At 43.5% G+C, this 22,118-nt stretch overlaps 1 protein-coding gene across 1 annotated transcript in view; it reads left to right on the top strand.

The window, feature by feature from the left end:
* Positions 1 to 22,118, top strand: part of Fshr (follicle stimulating hormone receptor) — a 181,873-nt gene that overhangs the window by 77,637 nt on the left and 82,118 nt on the right. Inside the window, exon 2 of the mRNA XM_059248382.1 lies at positions 1,560 to 1,631. Within this exon, the coding sequence (XP_059104365.1) occupies positions 1,560 to 1,631 (72 nt within the window). The remainder of the gene's footprint in view (positions 1 to 1,559; positions 1,632 to 22,118) is intronic.

A 22,118-nucleotide genomic window follows, 5' to 3' on the forward strand; every position in this document is an offset into this window, starting at 1 on the left:
GATCTCTGGAACTTTTAGAAAACAAGTCTGTTACTAGAACTACAGAAATTGAATTGGTATGAAACAGAAGAGTTGGTCCCTTGGAGCAAAGCATCATGATGATTCTCTCCCATGGTTCCTTATCACAGTGTCGAAGCATGGGATAACCAAGCTCAAACAAAGGGAGATAAAGGCCTGTGTGCCCCCATTGCAGCCACAGAACATCTGAGAATTCCAGGCCGACATTAACCTTGTGAGCAGGGAATGATAAGTAAACAATGTAGTGTGGAGAATTACATAGACATTCATTGCTTTGCTCTCCTATCAGGTACGAGTGTTTTAAAACCCGTTCAGAGAGAGCTGTAATGTGCCTGGGACCAGGCTAGGAGACAACTCAGAGGACAGTCTCCGCTCTTGTAGGACTCTCACGCTACTCATGAGGAAGAGACAATTACGTGAATAAGCGGGCAAGAAAGAATAATGTAGAACATGCCAGAAGGAACATGAAGAAACTTTTAAGTAGGAAAGAGGATAAGGGGACATGTCAAGAACGTCATTTTGCATAGAGAGGTTGGGAAAAACCTAGCTGAAAAAGTGAATTTGAGAAACTGGAAGATGAGGGGCAAGCCAGGAAGGAGGCTATCTGTAGACGTGATGAGATGCTGAACCTGAAAATGTTTCTTAAAACATGCATTGCAAACTCTTACTGTTAACTAAGCTATTTATCAAATTTTGGAGAGAAAAAAAAGAGGTTAGAGGAGCTAGGGAACAGACAGCAGGAAGGAAGCCCCTGGGGGTTCTGAATGCCACTGTACACAACTTGTATTTTTCCCCGAGTGAGGAGAGGAGCAGGACCCCGTGGGAGTTGTTTTATAGCAAGGGTGAGACAGATATTTCAGACAAAAAAGATGTCAGAAAACCAGAGGTGGCTGTGGCCAAGAGAAGACTTCATGAACAGGGAAAACGATGTCATGCTTTTATATCAATGGTGGAATTCAGCAGAGGAGGGGAAAGAGAAGCTTGAGATGCATGAAAGAAAGGAAGGGAATTTGCAGTAGTGGTTCCCCAGAAGAGAGGGGGAAAGGTGGAGTGGGGATGGGAGGGGCTCTTCTAGGGCAGGATGCTGGACAGCTCACCAGGAGGTGCCAGGACTACCAGGCAGGTAGGTGAGCTCACTGCAGTGAACACGTGAGAGCAGCAGGAAGTTTTCTCCTGACTCCACCCCCACCCCAACCCAGGAACGGGATGCAAGGTCAGCTCGGTGTGTATGTACTGGTGGCTGATACAGGGAAATAGAAGGGTCTCGTGGCTGATAGGCAGGCCTTGGCTATGACCCTTGTTCATCTCGGCTACTCAGCGTTTCTTGAAATACAATGGTAAGAACCTTACCCGCCTTAAATTCATCTCATCATGCCAACAGAACCTGGACTAGCACTTTTCTGAGAGGAAGGGAACATACTCAACCCTTATTCTCACAGCAGGCACCCCATGTGTGTTAGCTGTTAGCTGGTGTCATTATCAATCACTCAATTGCTTGTGATCAGGTAGATTGTGATGCTTTATACCCACTCTCTTTACAGGAGGTTTGTGCTCACCAAGCTTCGAGTCATCCCCAAAGGATCATTTTCTGGATTTGAGGACCTGGAGAAAATGTAGGTATCTGATGCTACTGTGTGAATGTTTCAGGTGGATTTGGGTCATGTCCAGCATGATTTTCTATACATGTGTCCATCCTTACCAAGGGCCCCTGTCAGCAGACTCAACAAAGCATGGATTAAACATATTTGGGGAAAAAAACGTCCTGCTCTGTGTGTGTATGTGTGTGTGTGTGTGTGTGTGTGTGTGTGTGTGTGTGTGTAATTCTTATTATTGTTATTCTATAATTGATACACTATTACGACCATTTATATAAATTTGCATTGCATTAGATATTACAAGTAAGCTAGAGTTGATTTATGTTGCAGTATGCATGAATATATGGGAAGATTATACATGTTACATACAAGACCTACATGCTGTATGTAAGTCCTGAGCACCTATAGATGTAGTGGTTAGGAAGTCCATGAGAAGGACTGCATTTAGAAGTTGCCTGATATACTGAGCATCTTTTGCATGGCGTCCTTTTCCCTCTCCCTATCATGCTTCCTGCCAATGGTATTGAGGGACAATTGCTGATTCTAGTGTGACGGTCACAGTCAGCATTTCATTTCACTCTTTTTTTTTTTTTTGGTTTTGGTTTTTCGAGACAGGGTTTCTCTGTGTAGCTTTGCCCCTTTCCTGGAACTCACTTGTAGCCCAGGCTGGCCTCGAACTCACAAAGATCCGCCTGCCTCTGCCTCCCGAGTGCTGGGATTAAAGGCGTGCGCCACCACCGCCCGGCCTCATTTCACTCTTGTTTGGTTTTTGTGGAAAGGGTTGCTTTCCAGAACTCTTCAACTAGACATCTCAGAAAAGAAATCATTTCTTTTTCTGTTTACAGTCTTCTTTCAAAGATAAACTTCTACTAGTTCTGGCTAGCTTTGAATCCACAGCAAGGCCTCACATCTGTGTCCTTTAGACCTCTGGTTCCTGAGTCATCTGTGCAAGTAACAATCAGTCTCTGATACACAAATGTTTGAAAGTATTGAGAACATTTGCAGGACTGACCAAGAAGTCTCCCTTGCTATCACAAACACCGCCTTTTTATCAATGTGGTTTAATTTAGAGTTGGCTCCCAATGAGTTTTCTCAAAGTGGAGTGCAGAAGCCAACCCAGAGTGAATCTTCTCACATCACAAGTAACATGCCCTTTCTTTGAGGGCCTATGGCCTCCGCTCCTAGGATTTAAGAAGGGAGGCATGCTCTCCACAATGACACAGCTGGGGTTCAGAACCTACACAGCAGTCAGTACAGTCAGAGACGCGTGGAGTATTCAGAAAAGGAAATATTTTTACAGCGATGAGGCAGAAGCCACCCTCCAGTTCATGTGTTTCTCCTGGAAGCTGTGGGATTTTTCCACTTAGTTCTTCCCTCTCCCTTTAAGAATATTTCTTGGCCAGGCGGCAGTGGTGCACGCCTTTAATCCCAGCACTCGGGAGGCAGAGCCAGGCAGATCTCTGTGAGTTCAAGGCCAGCCTGGTCTACAGAGCGAGATCCAGGACAGGTGCCAAAACTACACAGAGAAACCCTGTCTCAAAAAAAAAAAGAATATTTCTTGCTGATGTCTAGGGAAGAGGGAAAGTGATCGATTACCAAAAGGCACACAGAGAGAAAAGCGCTGTGCTTCCACAGTTAAACCACCTGCTTGCAAGCCAGTGGGCAGAGCACTGGTGGACTGCTAGTTTCCATGTAAACTGACTATGTAACCTTGAAATCTCCTTTAAGGCCTTTGCTTCCTCATCTGTGTCTGAGAAAGAAACCTTCATTGTCTTATCAGATGAGAACTCAATTTAAAATGTGCCAACTTCCAATGTTTTTACCTGGTAAAGATACTCAACACAACATCAGGCACGCATCTTAACAGAGCTTACCATGAAAGCCATAGAGCTGGAGAGATTTGGGCTGAGGTATGCTCCTTGGGAGATTGGCCAATGCCCTGCCAGTGATGTACCATATGCTAGATGACTGTAAGATACTCCTGGGTCCCCCCAACATCCTTCTACTTGCATAAAGACAGAAATAACGGCTACCACAAATAATCCACCCATAGAATTTCATCTGACAAATATGGCTGGCCCCTCACAGGGCACCCAGCATCAGATGAGAGCATCATATGGTCAAAGAGCTGGCCAAGGCAAGCTGACATAATAATAATACAAGCAAGGAGGTGGTTGGTTCGGTAAAGCAGCATCTCCAGACACAGCATATCCGTTCCTGCCTCGTGCTTTTATCAATTAGCTGAGCTGATTGCAGAGAGATGTGAAGTGAAACTACACTTAGCTTTTAACTCTTTTCACCCTGAAGCATCATCCTCAACCCCACAGGCCTTGACTCTCAGGAAACCACCAGCTTTCTGTGGTCTCCAGGCTTGCCTTCCTTCCATCCTCCAACATCCCGTTTTTGTCACTGCCAAGTTCTCATCTCCTTTCTACATCCATCCTTGTCACCTGGTTCTTCCTTCAGTTTTTAACCTGTTTCCTATATTTAAAAATACTGGCTTCATCTTTCATGTCTCCTTCTCCCTAAATCTCTTTAATTCGCTCTGCCTATGACCGAGTTTCACCCCTAGGCCACTAAAATGAGAAAAAGGAAATACTTTCTCTTAAATGACCCCTCCCCACCATGCACTTTCCTCTCCTTCGGGGTCATGAATAACACAGAAAGAATGCTCTCCCCCGCCCTCCCTCCCTTCAGTCACCTCTTCACCTGCACCTACTTGCGACTTGGCTACAAATTCTTGGAAACTGTCTAATTAGTCTATCAAAGGTCTCAAACAACAACTGTAATTGTGAGATCTAATGACTTTGGGGGAGGATGGGGGAAAGTGTTGCCTTTAACAGGCTTCCTTTAGTACCTGGCACACGGTGAAGTCCTCAATGAATGTTAACTACAGTGATAATTATTGCAGTGAGGATGCTAATAAGAAACTCCTGCCAGGATAATCCTGCTACCTTTCAACTCTCAGTTCTACTCCAGAAACCTTCCCCAACCACAGGGCCACAGAGACTCGGCTCCTTTGCAGACTTTGTTTACCCAACTACCAGAGTCCCTACCACCCCACCCCCACCTGCAGCACCTCTTCAGGGGCTTCAGTTTTGCTTGTGGGTCTTTTCTCCCTCACACTAAGTGCATATGGTTGGGGGAGACATTTCCAGCTCTAAAGACGCGCTCTTCACTGAGGTGGCAGGCAGTTTGAACACCATGTCTCCTAGCTCCAGTGACTGCTAGAGGATTGGTTCTGTAATCTGGGCAAGCCACAAAGCATGAGGCTTTTATGGGATTAAGCAGTGAAAAGGTCAGCTCTTTCCTCAGGAATAGAACTCCTCAAAGAAGTGAAGCCAGGACAGCTGTCACCATCTATCCACTAGGGTGTCCATGAGGACAGAACTCACGTAATAGAAGGGGAGGCTCGGAGAGAGCCCGAGTCCTAAGGACCCTGGAACCTGAATAAAGCTGCTTCTAAAGCCGTTCTTCCTCTCTGACCATCAAGTTCAAGGAACCGTTAAATTCCCTTCTTTCCCTTAAGCCTGCTCGGAGTTTCTCTTCTGCCTCTCAGGACAGAAAGGAGTTTAACAAATGTTCATATCACTGGTGTGAACATAACACTTTACGTATTTTGATCTTAAACTGTATTTTAATTTTGACTATATAATTACCTGTGTCACCGTAGAGGTTCATGCCCGTCTATCTGCCTATCCACTCCTTTACTATGGACCACAGCCATTTTTATTATTTAGTATATTCTGTTCATAGTTAAAAGTCTTCTCTTGTCACCCTATACTGATTATATTCACTTTTTTTTGGGGGGGGGTGGTTATCAAAACAGGGCTTCTCTGTGTAGCCACGGCTGTCCTGGAACTCATTCTGTAGACCAGGCTGGACTCAAACTCAGAGATCAGCCTGCCTTTGCCTCCCGAGTGCTGGGATCAAAGGTGTGCACCACCAATGACCGGCTATGTCCACTCATTTTTATGTCTGTGCTTATTATATATTGATGACATGTACCTGGCTCTGTGAGGCACCATGGATTCAATACTGTGTAGAGACAAGCATACCCTTGTGCTTGTGGAATTTATATTCCAATAGTATTGTTAGAAATTAAATGTCGTATTAGTAAATGTAAATTTGTGTGCTGACAGTCGCTATAGAGACTAGGGGTTGGAAAGTGTGTTAGTGGAGTGTTTATGGTAGTAGTTCTTCCCTATTGGAAAGGTTAAGGAGAATCTTTCTGGGGAAATGACATTGGTGTGGCAATCTGCAGGCGAAGGAGTGGCCACCTAAATGAAAGTGACAGCCTAGAAAGGAAATTCTCGTGCACCAAAGTCTCACGGTGAGCTCTATGACCCAGTACACTGTGCGGACTGAATGAGGGCTGGCAGAACCAAGATGAGCAAGCAGAAGGCTTACGTCTTCAAAGCAGGCCTGCCTCCTGTGTGAAGGGGACCCTGGCTATTGAAGAGACCAGTAAAGCAAAAGCACTGGATGGGATAAAGGAGGGATGTGTGTGTGTGTGTGTGTGTGTGTGTGTGTGTGTGTGTGTGCATGCATGAGCGCGCACGCGCGCGCATGAGGGCAAGTGTGAGGGATGACACAGTCGGATGTTAATTCAGAAACTCTTACTCTGGGTGTTGTGCTGTGATGGGGGACAGAAAGCAAGCCAGTGGACGGGGACAGCGTGGGAGAAACCCTGATGTTGTGAAGAGCTGTGGTTTCTCCTTGTCTGTCGCACAGGCCGTATGTCTCACCATCATTGCTATTCGGCAGATTAGGAAACAGGTCTGGCGAGATCAGACTTTCTGCCCAAGGTAACAGTGAATAAGCAATAGAAAAGGACACTCCAGAGTGGGATGTGCTTTGTGCAGATGGACTTAACTAGACTGCCCAGATTCGAAGATTGCACATCTTTATTTCCTTCATTGCTTAGACCCACCCCCGTGCGGTATGAGCATCTAAGTATCCATCAGCTGTAAAAGTGCTCTTGGTACCTCCCCTTTCCTAATGTTGTCCAGCATCTTAAACATCCCATCTCTATATCTGGAACACTGATGGGCTTAGATCTTCATCTCTTCCTCCTTAAAATTACAAAAGGACCATGCGTTTTCCCATCCAAAAAGAAAGGAAAATTGTATGTACATCCTAACCCTCACAGATGAGTCTTCCTGGTTCATTAACCCAGTTCTGTTTTTGAGAACAGTTAGTAGGAGAGTCTTCTGGGTAAAACAGAAGCTTCTCCATTAAAGATGACAGGGCCACTGTTCACATTCTAGCCTCCATCAGCATCCTTATCTCCAGCTTCCCAACTCTTCATTGCTTTGGGACTTGCTGGGAGAAAACGGAAATCATTAAACTCTCTGCAATGTGAAGTGGCTTTGCAAAGTGCACTGTAAACTGTTTACATTGTCTTTAATTACTTTGGAGCCATATGTCAGCTTGGTATAAAGTGTGAAGATTATGCTGAATAGAGTGGGGGGAGCAGGTGACAATGTGGTGATTTATGGTAACCAGAAAAATTATGTATGGAAATGAGCACAATTTAAAAACACATCTACGTGCTATTATAACACTGGAGGGGGGAAGAAAAGCCAGTTTACAACAAAATATCTTTGAAAATAGGAGCATGATGAATATGTAAATGAGACCAATCAACATCAGCTGAGATATGGTATATGCAGATGAGACGGCAGAGAGCCAAAAAGTGAAATAGCTCCCAAACCATAAATATGAACCATATAAAATTCATTTGAAATATTCATGATAACATAAGGACAAAAAATATAATCAAGTGATTTATTTGCATATAAAAAATCAGAACACTGGCCTGTCATGGCAGCCTCCACCTCCAGATCATGGTGGGGGGAAAGCTGATTTAACAGAGGGAATCAGAGTGAGCATTGTTGCAAGTACACCAAACAGAGCTGAGGCTCCTCCTGATTCAGAGGCCTTGGCGCTCACTCTGGACAGATGAAAGAAAGGAAGCAAATCAGGAAACCACAGCAGTGATGGCGACTGAGTCCCATCGCTTTGCCCTCTGGACACTCCCATGGAAGGGGCTTCGAGGCCCTTCCAGCCCAGCCCTTCATGCTTCTTAGAATTAGTGAAGAAAAGCCTTGGGTCCCACTTGCTGAAATTAGCAAGAGAGAGAGTGGCAAGTCCATATGCGTCTGTGGAAAATGGGAAGCCAGTGTGGATTGGGTAGGACTCCAGGTGGGGAGAGGCGTCCAGTGCCTCTAGGTTGCCGGTAGCTTTTTATCACCACCACCCCATAGAGCTTTGGAAATCCATGTATCTGAATATTTGGAAATGTTTTTGATTCTACTTTCTATGACAAATGAATAGCAAACCTTTCAATGCTTCTTTACTGATGCTAATGTCCCTCTGGAATAGTTATAGCCATACAATAAATTCTAATTAATAATTAAAAAGAGGAATATTCTAGACAAACACTATTTTATATTCTTTTACTACATTTCTTTATTGTGGTTGTGTATTCATGTAGGTGCACATGAGCCATGCACACATGTGGGGTTCAGAAAGTTAGTTCAGTGGCTTGAACTCAACAGGTTGTCAGGATGGGTGGCAAGTACCTCTACTCACCCAGCCATATCACAAGCACGGCAACCATCATTTCACAGAATTACTCTATAAAGTAAGAGGACTCGGGGGAACCAAAGACAGTTGAACCTTCCTTGGTGTCCTGTGTAACTTACTGGTGGAGAGGGCTTCCTCCTGTTCCTGCACATCTGGACCCCCAGGAACCAAGCCCCAAGTGGTTTTGTACTGAGCAAGCTTCAGAACACAGGAAGCCCCTTCCTGGAGTGCTACACTCTCCAGACCTACTGCACTAACTCATTCCCACTGAGAGTAACTTAGGTCTAGGAATTTGCAAACCGGGAGTTGCAAATGAACTTAGCAATTGGGAAAAATAAGAGTGAGATCCATTAAGTTGTCATTATTAAGTCAGATCAAGATAAGTTAGTGTGCAGAAAATGAGTCCTTAATTCACTTCTGTTCTGTGTAAATGTTCTAAAAATAAGTGGTCTTGTTGTATTTATTGCTTCGATCAAGAACACAGATGCTCTCTTCTTGCCACCTTTCCTGTTCTTGTGGTTTAGAGTTTCGCATAAGTCTCCTTGTTTTCAACTGTTTCTAAGAGGGTCCTTAAAATTTACTCCTACAGTATCTAAAAGCTGCCAAGTTCAGAAGGTAATAATTTATTACCTTTGTATTCACATCCAGGTGGTTTTGCCTGTTTGCTTTGCTTTTATTTCTTCTACATATTGGCAAGAGAATGAGTAGATCTGAAAGGGAAAACAGAGTTCCTAAAATCTATAATTTTGGAGAAAATCCCAATTCTCTTACATTACTACTCTCCACATTTCAGTCACTTGTACTTCATCCATGAGGCCCGAGTGGGAAGTCCTGGGATGGGAAGGATTACAAGGGAGAAGGGTAGAGGCGAGAGCCCCCTGCGAACTATTTAGTCTCGGTGGCCAAGTGTACATCTTGTACATCTTTCCCTTGGGAAAGCACCATTTCCCTTAATCACATCTTCCACCCTAAGGTCTCCCAACTCTCTGCCATTTCATTCTCCAACACGTTCATGATCTAGTGATTCCTTCGTGGCGTCTTCCATTCAGCAGCTAAGACTTCTAAGTAGAGAGACTTGACGGGTACTACTCAAGGCACCTTTGGCTTGCCAGAAAGCGCAGTCAGCTTCCATTTTCTAATCAACAGCCGAGACATCTCTAGCTTTTAAGATTTCTGTATCAGCACACTTTGCTCTTCTGACCTTTCTTGGTAAGGTGGGCTGTGGAAGAGACTTTCAAACAGCACTCACAGATAGACAAGGAGATAAACTGGCCTCCTTTTCTTCCCTGTCAGTATCTTCCCAGAGAAGATACAGTTTAGGCAGTATGATGCTCAAGTTAATAACATTCTCATGACTCTGCTCTGGAGACTCTTGCTAGTTATTTTTTAATAGGGTAGTATTAAAATAAAGAAGATGTGATCTAAAGGCAAGCTCAATCAATGCACAAACTGTTTATTTTTATTTCCTCATTTAGCCCATGCCCATCACAGCCGCATCCATCTGGGGAATTTATAACTTAATAAGATGCTTTAAACAGTAAAAGACTCAGGTGGACTCTGGGCTCACTCACCTGCCCACCCCTCAGCAAATAAACTATCTGAGTCTAACACTTCATAACCTCCCTTGCAGTACTCAGATTCACCCTGGGCAGCCCACACAGAAATCAAATGACCAGGGACGTGTTTTTATAGCTCAGTCCATTTCAGAATTTAAACAGCCAGGGAAAGAAATGCACAACAATGAGAGATAAATACCACAGGAGCCTGTGTGAATATAGTGGAAGTCAACCAACCCAGTGGCTCTGAAGCTCTAAAGAGAGTCTGTGCAGAGCGATAGCAATGTTTGGTGCCAAATGTTTTGCAAACATGTAATTTGTACTTGGATGTGAGGGTTCTTTGCTAAATTAAAAGTGCGTGCAAATGCAAAGTAAGAGGAATGAGAGCACATATGCTCCGTTGTCTTAGGGGTGTCTCAGCCCAGCCATGCATGCTTCTGGCTTTTGCTCCTCCCATATTTCTCCCAAGCACGTAGGATGAGGCTGGGCTCCGTGGAATGAGAATAACAGGCTTGGTCAATTTGTTATCCTTACCTCTTGGTTCCTTTTTCCATCTTACAGAGCTATACATATACACATACATACACATACACACATACAAACACACACATACAAACACACACACACATACACACACACATACAAACACACACACATAGAAACACACACATACGCATACACACAGAAACACACATACATACATACACACACACACACACACACACACACACACACACACACACACGCTTTAGTTTGGTTTTGTGTTAAGAAGAAAACTATTCTTTTCCCAAACATTTCTCCAGCCATACTGAAATATGATCAATGAATTTTAAAAGTACATATTTAAAGTGATACTATATGTATGTCATTTAAAAAGTGACATTAGATATAATATATATGAATATATACCATGAATGATTATCACAGTCAAACTCATTTCATAAGTCAGATCCTCCATGGTTTTTCTTCTTAATTTTTCTCTCTCAGTTAAGAAAACAGTCTGAAGAACGTAATGACTCTGAAGCCTAAGAGGATCCTCACTAATTCCTCTAAAACAACTTGCCTTTAGAGTAAGAATAAGAAAAAAATAAAAAGAAAAAAGGGGGAGGCCATAGCCACTCTGAAGGACTGAATTACTAGTTGCAAGCTCTTTTTCAGTGTGGGACAATATTTCCAGACTGACCATCCACCCACATGAGAATTTACATATGGGGAAAGGATGTTCTTCCCATGATCATGCTGATAGTACTCTCACAACTCACTCCATCAAGAAAGGACAGAGGGACACCCAACTGCCTGTTGCTAGCCTTCACATGGTCATTTGAAATGTAACCTAATCCCTTCCCTTAAATCCCCTTCCTTGCTTGTCTGTGTGACACATAACACTCAGTGAAGTCACGTGCGAAATGACTTCTTAATTTAGTAAAACTAGCATTTGCTGTGGGAGGGAAAGGTAGTGTGTTGAATGCAGTACCAAGCCCTATAACAAATGCATACCCTGCAGAGAGAGTAAGCCTCCCACTAACTTCATGGAACTTAGGCCAATTCAGAGATCACTGGTTGAGGCTTTCTGACGGAAGGAGATTTATAGACTCCTGTCAAATGCTCAAGACAAGTACAGAGCAATAGATGACATCAGCTAATCCATCAAGTGATTCTTCAGGGTTCATGGAGTAAATGATTGTGACTTCCATCACTCCTTGTTCATCTGTGAGCATGAGGCTTGTAAGGAGCATCTTCAAGCTGCATGCACCTGCTTCTGATTAAGGCATATGTTGTGTATTTGCTCTGCCCTCCTTGTGAGCAACTCTAAGAGAAACCATGTGCACCAAGAGAATAATCCACCCATCAGGCAATGATTCAACAAAATCCTCTTGGACCCTAACATGAATTCAGTACATCAGAGAGTTATTTGACGAGGCTAATGTGCTGGCCAGTGCAGGCTGCTATAGGCAATATGTCGTCCCTGATCTCCAGGAGTCACCCCATGCTGAACAACAACGCCAAAAAAAAGCCAATTTGTTGACACATATTTTTGCCAGAAGACTGGATGAGCCACTTTACATACATTATTTTATTTACCTATAACAATCCTGCTATCACCCCCATTTTATAGCGAGAAGTTTGAAAGTGATTATGTGCATTTCCCAACATCATACGTTTAATAAATGATGAGGCCAAGATTAGGACCCAGATGTTCTTATTCCAAAGTTCAGGCAGTGATGGGTGCCACCTGAGAAACTAACAAGAGAGGACCAGGTGACACCTGGTATAGAAGGATGCTACCTTTGATCTGGAATGGAGAGAAGTTGGATGTATATAAACACAAATTTACACCTGCTTACAACTCCCTTTGCACCTGTTAGCTACTTAATTTCCCACACCAACCCATTAACAGAAGCTGAGACAAGAGATTGTGTGGTTTTCTCAGCATGGAACATGCCCTTGAGTATGAGTATGGATTATACAAACCATGAATAATCCAATGCCTCAGTAAACACATCCTTTATTAAAAATTGGCCCAGCTTGGTAGGGAGTAGGAAGACCTGGAGACAGGCAGATTCCCAGAGCTCATTGACCAGCCATCCTAGCTAATCAATGAGCACCAGGTTTAGTGAGGGACCCTGTCTCAGAAATAGGGTAGAGCACCAACCACACTGACCCCTGGCCTCCACACATGCACGCTGATGAACACATATGCATCCCCACATACACCACACACACACACACACACACACACACACACACACACACACACACACACACAACTTGAGCTGTCAATGTGTTTTTAAGGTGAATTTCCTAAGTCAACAAAATGTATTGGATTTGTCCTTTTTCCCTATTTCTCCCAGCCTCCTCTTAAAATTAACATTCTACTGGCATATAGGCTCAACCAAAATATTTTGATCAAGACATAATACTTCATCCTAAAGAAACAGGATAGTTAATCGTTAGTGTTAGAGACAGAGTCTCATGTAGCCCAAGCTAACGGCAAAGTTGCTATGTATACAAGATTGGCCTTGATCTATGGCTCTTCCTACCTCTGATTTCCAAGTGCTGGATTCTAGGTATGTGCCACCATGTCCAGAAAAGAATTCTTCTAGTTAACTTCAGTGAGGACTTCATGAGTTCCCATTTAGTGGCTCCTACAGTTAGACACATCAAATGTTAATGAGCATGCCAACTACATGGGCTCCAACTAGTACAGAAAGGTTGATTAAAGAGGCCTGGATGTGACCTAAGATTCAATAGAACCCAGGTGAACCCAGTGCTCCTGGTCCAGGAGCAGTGAATAACACTGAATAATAATACAAGTCCCATTCTAAGAAGAGTGTGGTATGCCATTTGAAACAAACAGTGAGCACTCTATTCCAGGGTAGCTGATAAAATATACACGAAATAGTTAGAAACCAAGCACATAACGTGTGTAGAATGATAGAATGATAGACTATGAGGCAAAGAAAAAATGTTCTTTTTGCCCATGTCAGAGAACATCTAATAGTTTAAACAGTCCCAAGTTTGACTAGTCACTTATAAATGTGCCTTGCCATTTCTGAAAGGCACTCTGTTGGTGCTCCAGAACCAGCTGTACACCAAAGTGTTTCATGCACATCCAGCTCTTCCCAGAGCCTGCCACTGTATGAGCATCTGAGCACACTGGCCAAAGCACTCCCTGATGCTGGCAAGAATGGAGACTGAATAAATCACTTGTATCCTTGAAGTCTGAAGTGGGCAGAAGTCAGAGGGATAGCGCAAGTTGGGGTAGCACATAGGGTTTCTTCCAGGCAGAACACAGCTAGAATTGTGAGCGAGCTTGGTTTGGAATGGTACACTGGAGGAAGGCACTTGGGTTGCTGGAAGAAACAAAGAGACCTTATTTGTTCCTCCCTGTGAAGCCAAGACCCAGTGACATTCCTGCAACAAAGCCCCAAGAGAACCCTGAGCACTGTGAACACTGCTGGTCTGCATGAGTTCTGAAGGAGGAATGTGCAGAGCTAATCACTGGCCTGAGATTGCCATTCCATGCCCTTCCTCCACAAGCCATTCATCAAGTTTATAGCAGCAACAGGAGTTCATTACCATGTTTCTGTTTTGCACATTCTTGAACAAGGTTATGCCTCCAATTTTAAGTGTGGTATATAAAATGAATGAGGGGAGGTGGGAGGGTGAGAGGCTCCTGGAGGGAACAGTAATAAACAGAATAGGTGTTCCTTGCCAACTGGAAATGTGAGTTTCCCCCGCCTATTTACGACTCTGTATAATCAGAAAGAACAGCACATCACTTACATTCTCAGACCCATTCCTATTAGTGGCTCCTAAGCTGTTTTTATGAATCTACATGTCTACTCATTTTTCAGCCACCCTTCCATATTAAGAGCGAAAAGAAAAGGTAGGATTTGCTTCTAAGGAAGTTCATAACGTGCTTGTGGAGATATGAACTTGGGTGAAACAACGCCCAGGGCTCTAAAAGTTGCTGTCCAAATACCAGGTGCTGAATCAGCTCAGACTCGTGGGGGTTAGAGACAGAACAGGGCCTTTGCAGTGAACAGAGCATTTCTATAACCTAAGAGGTGTGCGCAACATATTCTGTGCAGCAGACACTGAGGAAACAGATTCCAAGTCATAATAGGCATTTGGGGTCTTCCTCAGCACAAACAATGTTATACATTATACATTATACAGTGTTAAACATTATACACAATGAACTCCCACTGAGCTCCGAAAGTTCAAAGAGAAACTGAAACAAACAAGCTCCACACACTGGGATCATGGCATCAGAAGGCACAGATCCTGAGTCTGTGCTCCACTCTAGATTCTGTGGGTAAGATACAGGGATGTTATCAATCCATGTCCTGATAGCACAGAAACTTGTGTTGAATAGAGAGACTTAAATTACATCTAAAAGCACTTAGTGTCACTGATTTCAGGATAAAGCACAAGCTGGTGTTTAAAAAGATGGCTCTCCATAGAATAGGTATCCTTCACACAGAACTTACAAGAACCAAAGGAAACGGATTTGCGTGTACCCACTTATCTCTTATTAAACCCATATTATCTCAGTGTAAATTTCATAGCCAAATCAAGACAAGCATAAAAATCACTTTAATTCTCTCCTGCCTCTGGCTTTGTGGGTACTGTTTACTGTGCACGTGATGAATTCATACACTACTTCTCGTCATAACCTTATGTTGAAGAAGTAAATCATCTCTGGCGTAGTTTGGCACAGTCGCTCTTGATTCTAAGAAGTAGCCTCCTTTCTGACAAGAGTAAGTTTCTTTAATGCCCATTCACTAGGATAGGAATGAAATCAGAAATGGAAATACTATACTTGAGCCCAGAAAACAATGAGTGCAATTTCCCCACTCTCCACTAGGGACAGCTAAGTAAATGCTCACTCTTCTCAAGCCTGCTGTCCTCAGTCAGATGGAGCGATCTGGATAGGGCTTGGCATGGTTTTCTAAGTTTTCTGAGAGTGACCATGTTCCATCGTTTTCCACAAATTTCTGTCAGTGTTAGACATGGGAAATAAGCAGTCTGGTCAGTGAGATGGCACATCACTACAGCTGGCCTCTGCCCCTTGGCAGTCCTCGGCTTAAACAATGCACAAGGCAGCTTTGGACTGAACTGAATAAGCCACAACCACTGGCCTTCCTCATTAACTCTGCCTCTTTGGTCCTAACCTTCTCCCGCCCCTGGAGTGTAGAATGACCAGCTTGATAGACACATTTGGCCCTTTCAAGCTTTATATGTCACACTGGAAGCCATGGAAAAAAGGAAATCTCTGCAACTGTGCTCACTAACGTGTGCTTAAAAGCAGAACTTCGTCCTTTGAACGCCTTCAAAGATTCAGCAACGCAAACATGTGGAGGTTTCGTGGCGATCAAGGTAGAGGTAATACTGCTGCCAATGCAGTAAAGTTTTAACTTATTATCAAAGACATCGGTAGATTTCCAAATTCCTCTGACCTGAGCCTTATGACACGGCCTGGATGACCCAGTTATGAGGTCATTATAGTTCTTTGCTCTGGTTCTGTCTTCTCTATTCAACACCCCAGATGTCCTCGGGCCCGACATCTATTCTGGCCTTTTTCTACTCCTAAAAGGGCTAAGGGCAAGGATGGCTGACCACCTTTGAGCCTTGGGTTCAACATTCTAGAACCAGACCACTGAGCCAAAACTGGGCAGGTAGGATTTCAAAAGCGCCAGTTGTAAACTGCACTAGCAACTGTGATATAGAGGAATGCACATTTGCCACATCTATGCCCCCTGAAACATCCTCTATGTGCTCTGTAGTCAGGCAGGTACTTTGAGCTGCCCCCATTGCCTACATCTTGTGGTTTTTTTTTTTTCTTCAGTCCCATGCTGAGATGAAAAGTTCCTTCTAGGACTGAAGGAATTGGCCTTTGATTCTCAGACAAGGGAATGAGTTTAAAGAAACAATGCCTCTCTTAGTCTAGTCCTCCTCAGACTGCTTTTCCATTCTTTGTTTTAATGTTTCTAGATTATTCCATTGTCAAGTCTGCCAATGACACTTCTCTTGTGTCTCCTTGGAGTAATCTAGAAATATTAAAATTAAATCCCCCGGGGCCATCAATCAAACAACACTATCTGGAAGGAATACAAGGGCTCGGTTCTGCCCAACCTAATTACAATTTCAATTTTCTAGTATAATTCATGGTTTCCGCCTGGCAGGAGGAGCCCCTGACATGTCACCCTCAGAAGCTGGACAAAGCCAAAAGCATGCCATCTCTCTTCAGACACAGCCAAGGCGCGCTCACTGTAGCGTGTAAACATTTTATACTAAGTGAATTCCATTTATATCCGTCCTCGTCACAAATGAGCACCACCCAAACACTCAAATACATATTCACAGTGTGCTTCCCAAATGCGCTGTAGGAGAAAAAAGAAAGAGAGTTAAAGCACAGGGCACAGATCCATTTCATTTAATTAGAGCTTCAGAGAAGCCTGAAGAAAAAGATCAGTGTCTCCTTAAGTGTTCTGTTTCTGCTCGAGTGTAGCTGTCCAATATCATCAGGTGGTTGGAAATGAAATGATGCCAAGTGCAAAGCCTCTAAATCCAACTGTTTGGCAGAGGTACTGCTACCCCAGACAGAAGAAAACACTGTTGGGCTGAGGTACTGCCATCACAGACTGAGGAAGAGGAACCAGGTTCTGTTGTCATGAATTTCGGACAGGCGTACACATTCCCCTTACTGTGGGTCAGGGTGAGAGGATCGCTGCCCTGCCTGCATCCATGCTGGAGCCTGGTTCAGTGGCCTGTCAGGAAGTCACACATGGCTCCCCATGCACTCTTGAGATGCGCACCTTTTATTTTGATTCCCCTATCTTATTTCAAGCCTTGTCTGTCTTTTCTTCTCAATCTAATCATCCAACTGCTTACAGTGACTCTTCTGGATGTTCTGGTGGCTGCTCACGTGACATTTCCTCAAAACTCCACATACAATGTCATCCTCATTGTCACCTCCTCCTTTCTACTCCTATGCCTTCTGCACTGCACTGTACCTCAGTTCTCTCGATAAGTACGTAGCTGTGTGTATGCATTCCTGACTTCCACATACGTCATTGGCTCTAGAGACATTTCTGACCAAAATAGACGCGGAGCCTTGCCCTCATGGGGTGCCGATATTTGGAGCAGGAAACAAAAGATAAACCTTTGTAAAAAGAAAATCAAGTGACTGGTGTGGAGAGTAAAATGATGAGCTGTGAGGTGGTTGAGAAGACAGGGCCAGGCGAGGGAGGTGGGGAGTGCCTCTTCTAAACCGCCTCCATCAGCCTGAGGTCTACAGTGTACAACATTCTCAGAGTCCATGCTGGTTTCACATCAATTCTCTGTGGCCGCTTCAGCAGCACCTTCAAGGGATTTTCCTAGATTAAAGTTTCCTAACTGTAACTGAATATGAAAAACACAGCACACAACAATCGTTTTTCCAGTAACTCTCCCACTATAGTGCATACTGCTTCAGAGAGCAGGTACTAGATGCCTGGAAAACCTAGAGACTTCCCGAAGCTGTGGAACCAATAAAGCAGCCCCTGTTAGAGGTGCTTCGAGTTTTGTTTCCCAGAACTGGGGTAAGAAGTTTTGTGCTTCTGAAAGTAATGCAGGAAGGGGGGAAAGGAGAAATAATACTTAAGGAAATGATGCAGTAGGGAAGGAGAAATGACACTGAAAATCTAAATAACAATTTAATTCTACAATGAGATATCTATAGCTAACATTTTAATGAGCGGACTTCCATAACATTTTCTCTGTCTACACTTAAGGAAAAAAGTAAAATAGGATTATAATAAGCGTGTTCATTTATAACCTGAATTTTTCACTCAGCTGCATGTTCAGAAAGATATTTAGAGGAAATAACTAGCCCTATTATTTCCTAGTGGTCAAAGCAATGAGTAAGAACTCCTGGATTAAGAAAACTAGAGGTTGTCCATGACTGATCAGGAGAAGGGACCAGATACCAGTTGAGAAAAAGTAGGACGCTGCAAGGAATGTCACCTAAACCAGAAGACCGGCAGAATGCCCTAACCCAGCCTACACACATTATAGACAATGAAGAGATGCTTTCCTAAGGAAAACTTTGTCCTTTCACGCTGCTATATGCCTCCCCAATGGAAGCTGAGTCCTCTCTGAAAGGGACTTGGTCCGTTGTCTTTAGAGCCAGTGGCACTGAATATCACTGAAGAGAAGCAGATATAAAAGATGCCAGGACCCTAGAGTACAAGTCTGACAACGCAAGAATAAGAAGACCCTGGACCCTTTCAAACACTGACCAAAAATACAGATGTAAAAGACCCCTTCGAGCCCCCTACAATGATGAAGAATCTACTGATGATACATATTTATGCAATGGTAGCTGCAACAGAATAACCTGAAAAAGTGCCATTCTTGGTCTATAAATATGTTTAAACTTTGTTTATATTTGTGGCTGGGACAGGTGCAAGGTGTTAAAAAAAAAAAACAGAAATTTGGAAGTAATCAAAAGCCTCTATCATCCGACACTTACTCATGCTTGTTCACACACACACACACACACACACACACACACACACACAATGTACATATATACATGCATACATACATACATACACACACATATCTACATACAGTAAATCTTTTCTTGGTAATGCTTTAAATGGTATTAGAATACCTTTAGTTCTTAGCTCTCACTGTGCACCATTCTCATGGAACCCCAAATTAATGATTAGGATCATTACTTCTTACCAAACAATATGAGACTTTACAACGTGTCTCTTCTGGTCTCCAGTTGCAATTCTCTATGTTACTTTTGCTTAGTACTTCAGCTCTATTTTGCTCTTAAGTCCCTCCAAATTGTTATCGGACCTGTGCTTGAACTTCTTATTCAATTAAATCAGGATTCAATTCAATTCATTTTAGGTCAATTCAATTCGATTCAACTCAGTTTGGATTACCGTTATTTACCAAAGATTTTGCTTCTTCAATTCTGCTTTTTTTCTCTGAGTTCAATTTCTTTGTGCTAAAGAAATCATTTAGTTATGATTTCAGTTAAGGTCATGATGTAGAGAAAACAAGCTAGCACTTGGCTGAAAGCTTTCTCCTTCTGAGCTGATTTCATGGTCCCAGAAGGCTCTTGGAGGCTGTTGGAGTAGTAAAGGCATCAGTGGTCTTACCCAGCTGCCAATCCTACAATCTATCTATAGATGAAACCAACCTGCCAAGTAAGACGTGCCTGCTTGTAGCACTACACTTTGCATGAATCTGAAACCTGTTTCACAAGAAAGAGTGTATACCCTGCCATGGAAGGGCAGATCAACCACAACCCTAGGAAAAAAACCAAAGAGCAGTGTTTAGATAAATTGATGTAGCATCAAGTTGTCTTCTTAATATTTATGTGTCTATCCATAGATAAGCACTGCTCTCAGTCTTTATCAGGGAAATCTCTCTTTCCAGTGGACAGGAGTAAGTAAATACATCGATTTTTGACTATACAAAGTGCTGAGACTATGTGATGAATGAGTCTTTAGCCCTAAAAAAAAGCCATTTATACCATCCTTCCTAAGACCCAGAAAACATAGTGGAAGAATATGAGAGCTAGAAATAAGGAGAAGGGTTGTGAAATAATGTCTTCCGGGCAAGATACAGCCCCTGCAATCACAAAGTCACACCAGCTGCAGGGTCTTAAAACGAGCCTGCACAAGAAGGAGCCCATCATAGGCAGGCACGGATGGAGGAAAATTTCAAGGGCGGCGGCGGCGGTGGCGGCGGCGGCGGCGGCGGCGGCGGCGGGGACTGCACTTCATTGCTTCACTATTTGCCATCAGTAGATTTAGAGAGACAGGAAATAACCGCCTTCAGTTGTGTACCCACTGATGACCCGCATCACGCTCTAAGAGATCGTCTCAGTACAATTGTCACAGAAATTGCTCTGATTAAACTAAATGGGTCACAAAACAAAACCTCAAGTCACAGATTTGAGAAAGAGACAGGCAGGGATGGTGGTGAGGGAGGAGAGTTGACAGGGATGGGAGGTGACAGGGATGGTGGTGAGGGGGGAGAGTTGACAGGGATAGGAGGTGACAGGGATGGTGGTGAGGGAGGAGAGTTGACAGGGATGGGAGGTGACAGGGATGGTGGTGAGGGGGGAGAGTTGACAGGGATAGGAGGGAGATAACAAGGGTTACGGTGAGACTAATCAGAATACATACTATACTTACATGAAATTGTCAGATGACAAAAAGAATCAATAAAAGCAGCTAATGATGAGCACTTTCCAGTCTTCCTGTGTCCGATAATGTCATCCCTTCCCCTCCTGATATACTAATAACATACTAGGTAAGTTTATAAATATTATTTGACCATAATCTCCATTCAGCAGATAGGGCTATTATCTTTTGCTATTTATTGTTGTTTGCATAAATTATTCAGCAGAAATCTAATGTTTGGCCCTCCATTCTTCCTATCTGATAGGTTTTTTGTTATTTTTCTTGTCTTTGAGGATGGTTTTGTTTTTAATTTTCATTCTTGTGGTTTGGTGGCTTCCTTATACACAAACAGATTTTTTCTTGATTATTAAAGGGGTTTTGTTGTTGTTGTTGTTGTTGTTGTTGTTATCTATGGTCATTTCATTATTCTTTTCTGTCCTCCTGGATCTCCTATTGGGCCTGTGTTGGAATTTCTTATAATAGCCTCTGTCTTTCTGTTCTATTCACTGTGACAGAAACAACTTGAAAGACCCAGGTTTCAGATTGGCTCACACTTCAGGGAATGCAGGCCACTGTGACAGGGAAGCGTGGTGACAGGCTTGGCTCCCAGCTGTGGCAGCAAGAACCTGAGGCAGTATTCAGAAACCAGAGCAAGCCTGAACCAACATGGCTATCACCCAGAAGCCCTCTCCTTCAGTAGCCTATGTCCTCCAACTAGACTCCATGTCCTAAGGGTTCCACAGCATCCCTAAACAAGATAAATAGTGAGAACCAAGTGTTCAAACACTCAAGGCTGTGAAGGACAGTCCACATTCAAGCCACAGCATCTTCTATGCCACTTCACCAGCCTTTCCACTTTCTAACATGTTATCTATGAGCTGTGTTACAGACAATGCCTCATCTATTTCATAGCCTTTCCTATCATTTTAGATTAAACCTATTATTCAGTCTGCTTTACACATTTAATTGGCTTGACTATATTCTTACTATTGCTGAGATGAAACACAATGACCAGAAGCAACTTGGAGAGGAAAGGGTTTATTTCACTCACAGTTCCATATAACAGTTCACCATCAAAAGCACTGAGCACAGGAACTACAGAAAGACAGGAACCTGGAGGCAGGAGCTGGTGCAGAGGCCATGGAGGAGTTCTGCTTACTGGCTTGCTTCCTAGAACTCTGCCCAGCAGTGACCCCACCCACAATGGGCTGGGCCCTCCCACATCAATCATTAATGAAGAAAGTGCCTTGCAGGCTTTCCTACAGCCTGCTCTTACGGAGTCATTTTCTTTATTGAGGCTCCCTGAGTACTCCATAGCTTGTGTCAAGTCGACCTAAAACCAGCCAGCCCAGATGATGATATTTACCCTCTTCTCAGTTGTTGGGTGTGGTCATTGGAACCCTTGCTCTTGGTTGGGAAACATCACAGTTTCTTTCTTGCTGCTGTCAAGCATTTCCATGTTCCCTAGTTCAGGGATAACGTCTTATTTTCTTGGCTTGAGGCTCCTGTACCCAGTGGATGCTGGAAATTCTCACCCAACATAATCCTATGTCCTGAACCTAATGTTACAAATGCGCGTGCATGGCTGTCGCTTGGACTTGGGTCCAGGCTTTTACTCTAATGTTCGTCTGGTGGGCTTCCTTTCCTGACTCATGACC

This window comes from Peromyscus eremicus, chromosome 22 (assembly GCF_949786415.1).
Source record: "Peromyscus eremicus chromosome 22, PerEre_H2_v1, whole genome shotgun sequence".
NCBI lineage: Eukaryota > Metazoa > Chordata > Mammalia > Rodentia > Cricetidae > Peromyscus > Peromyscus eremicus.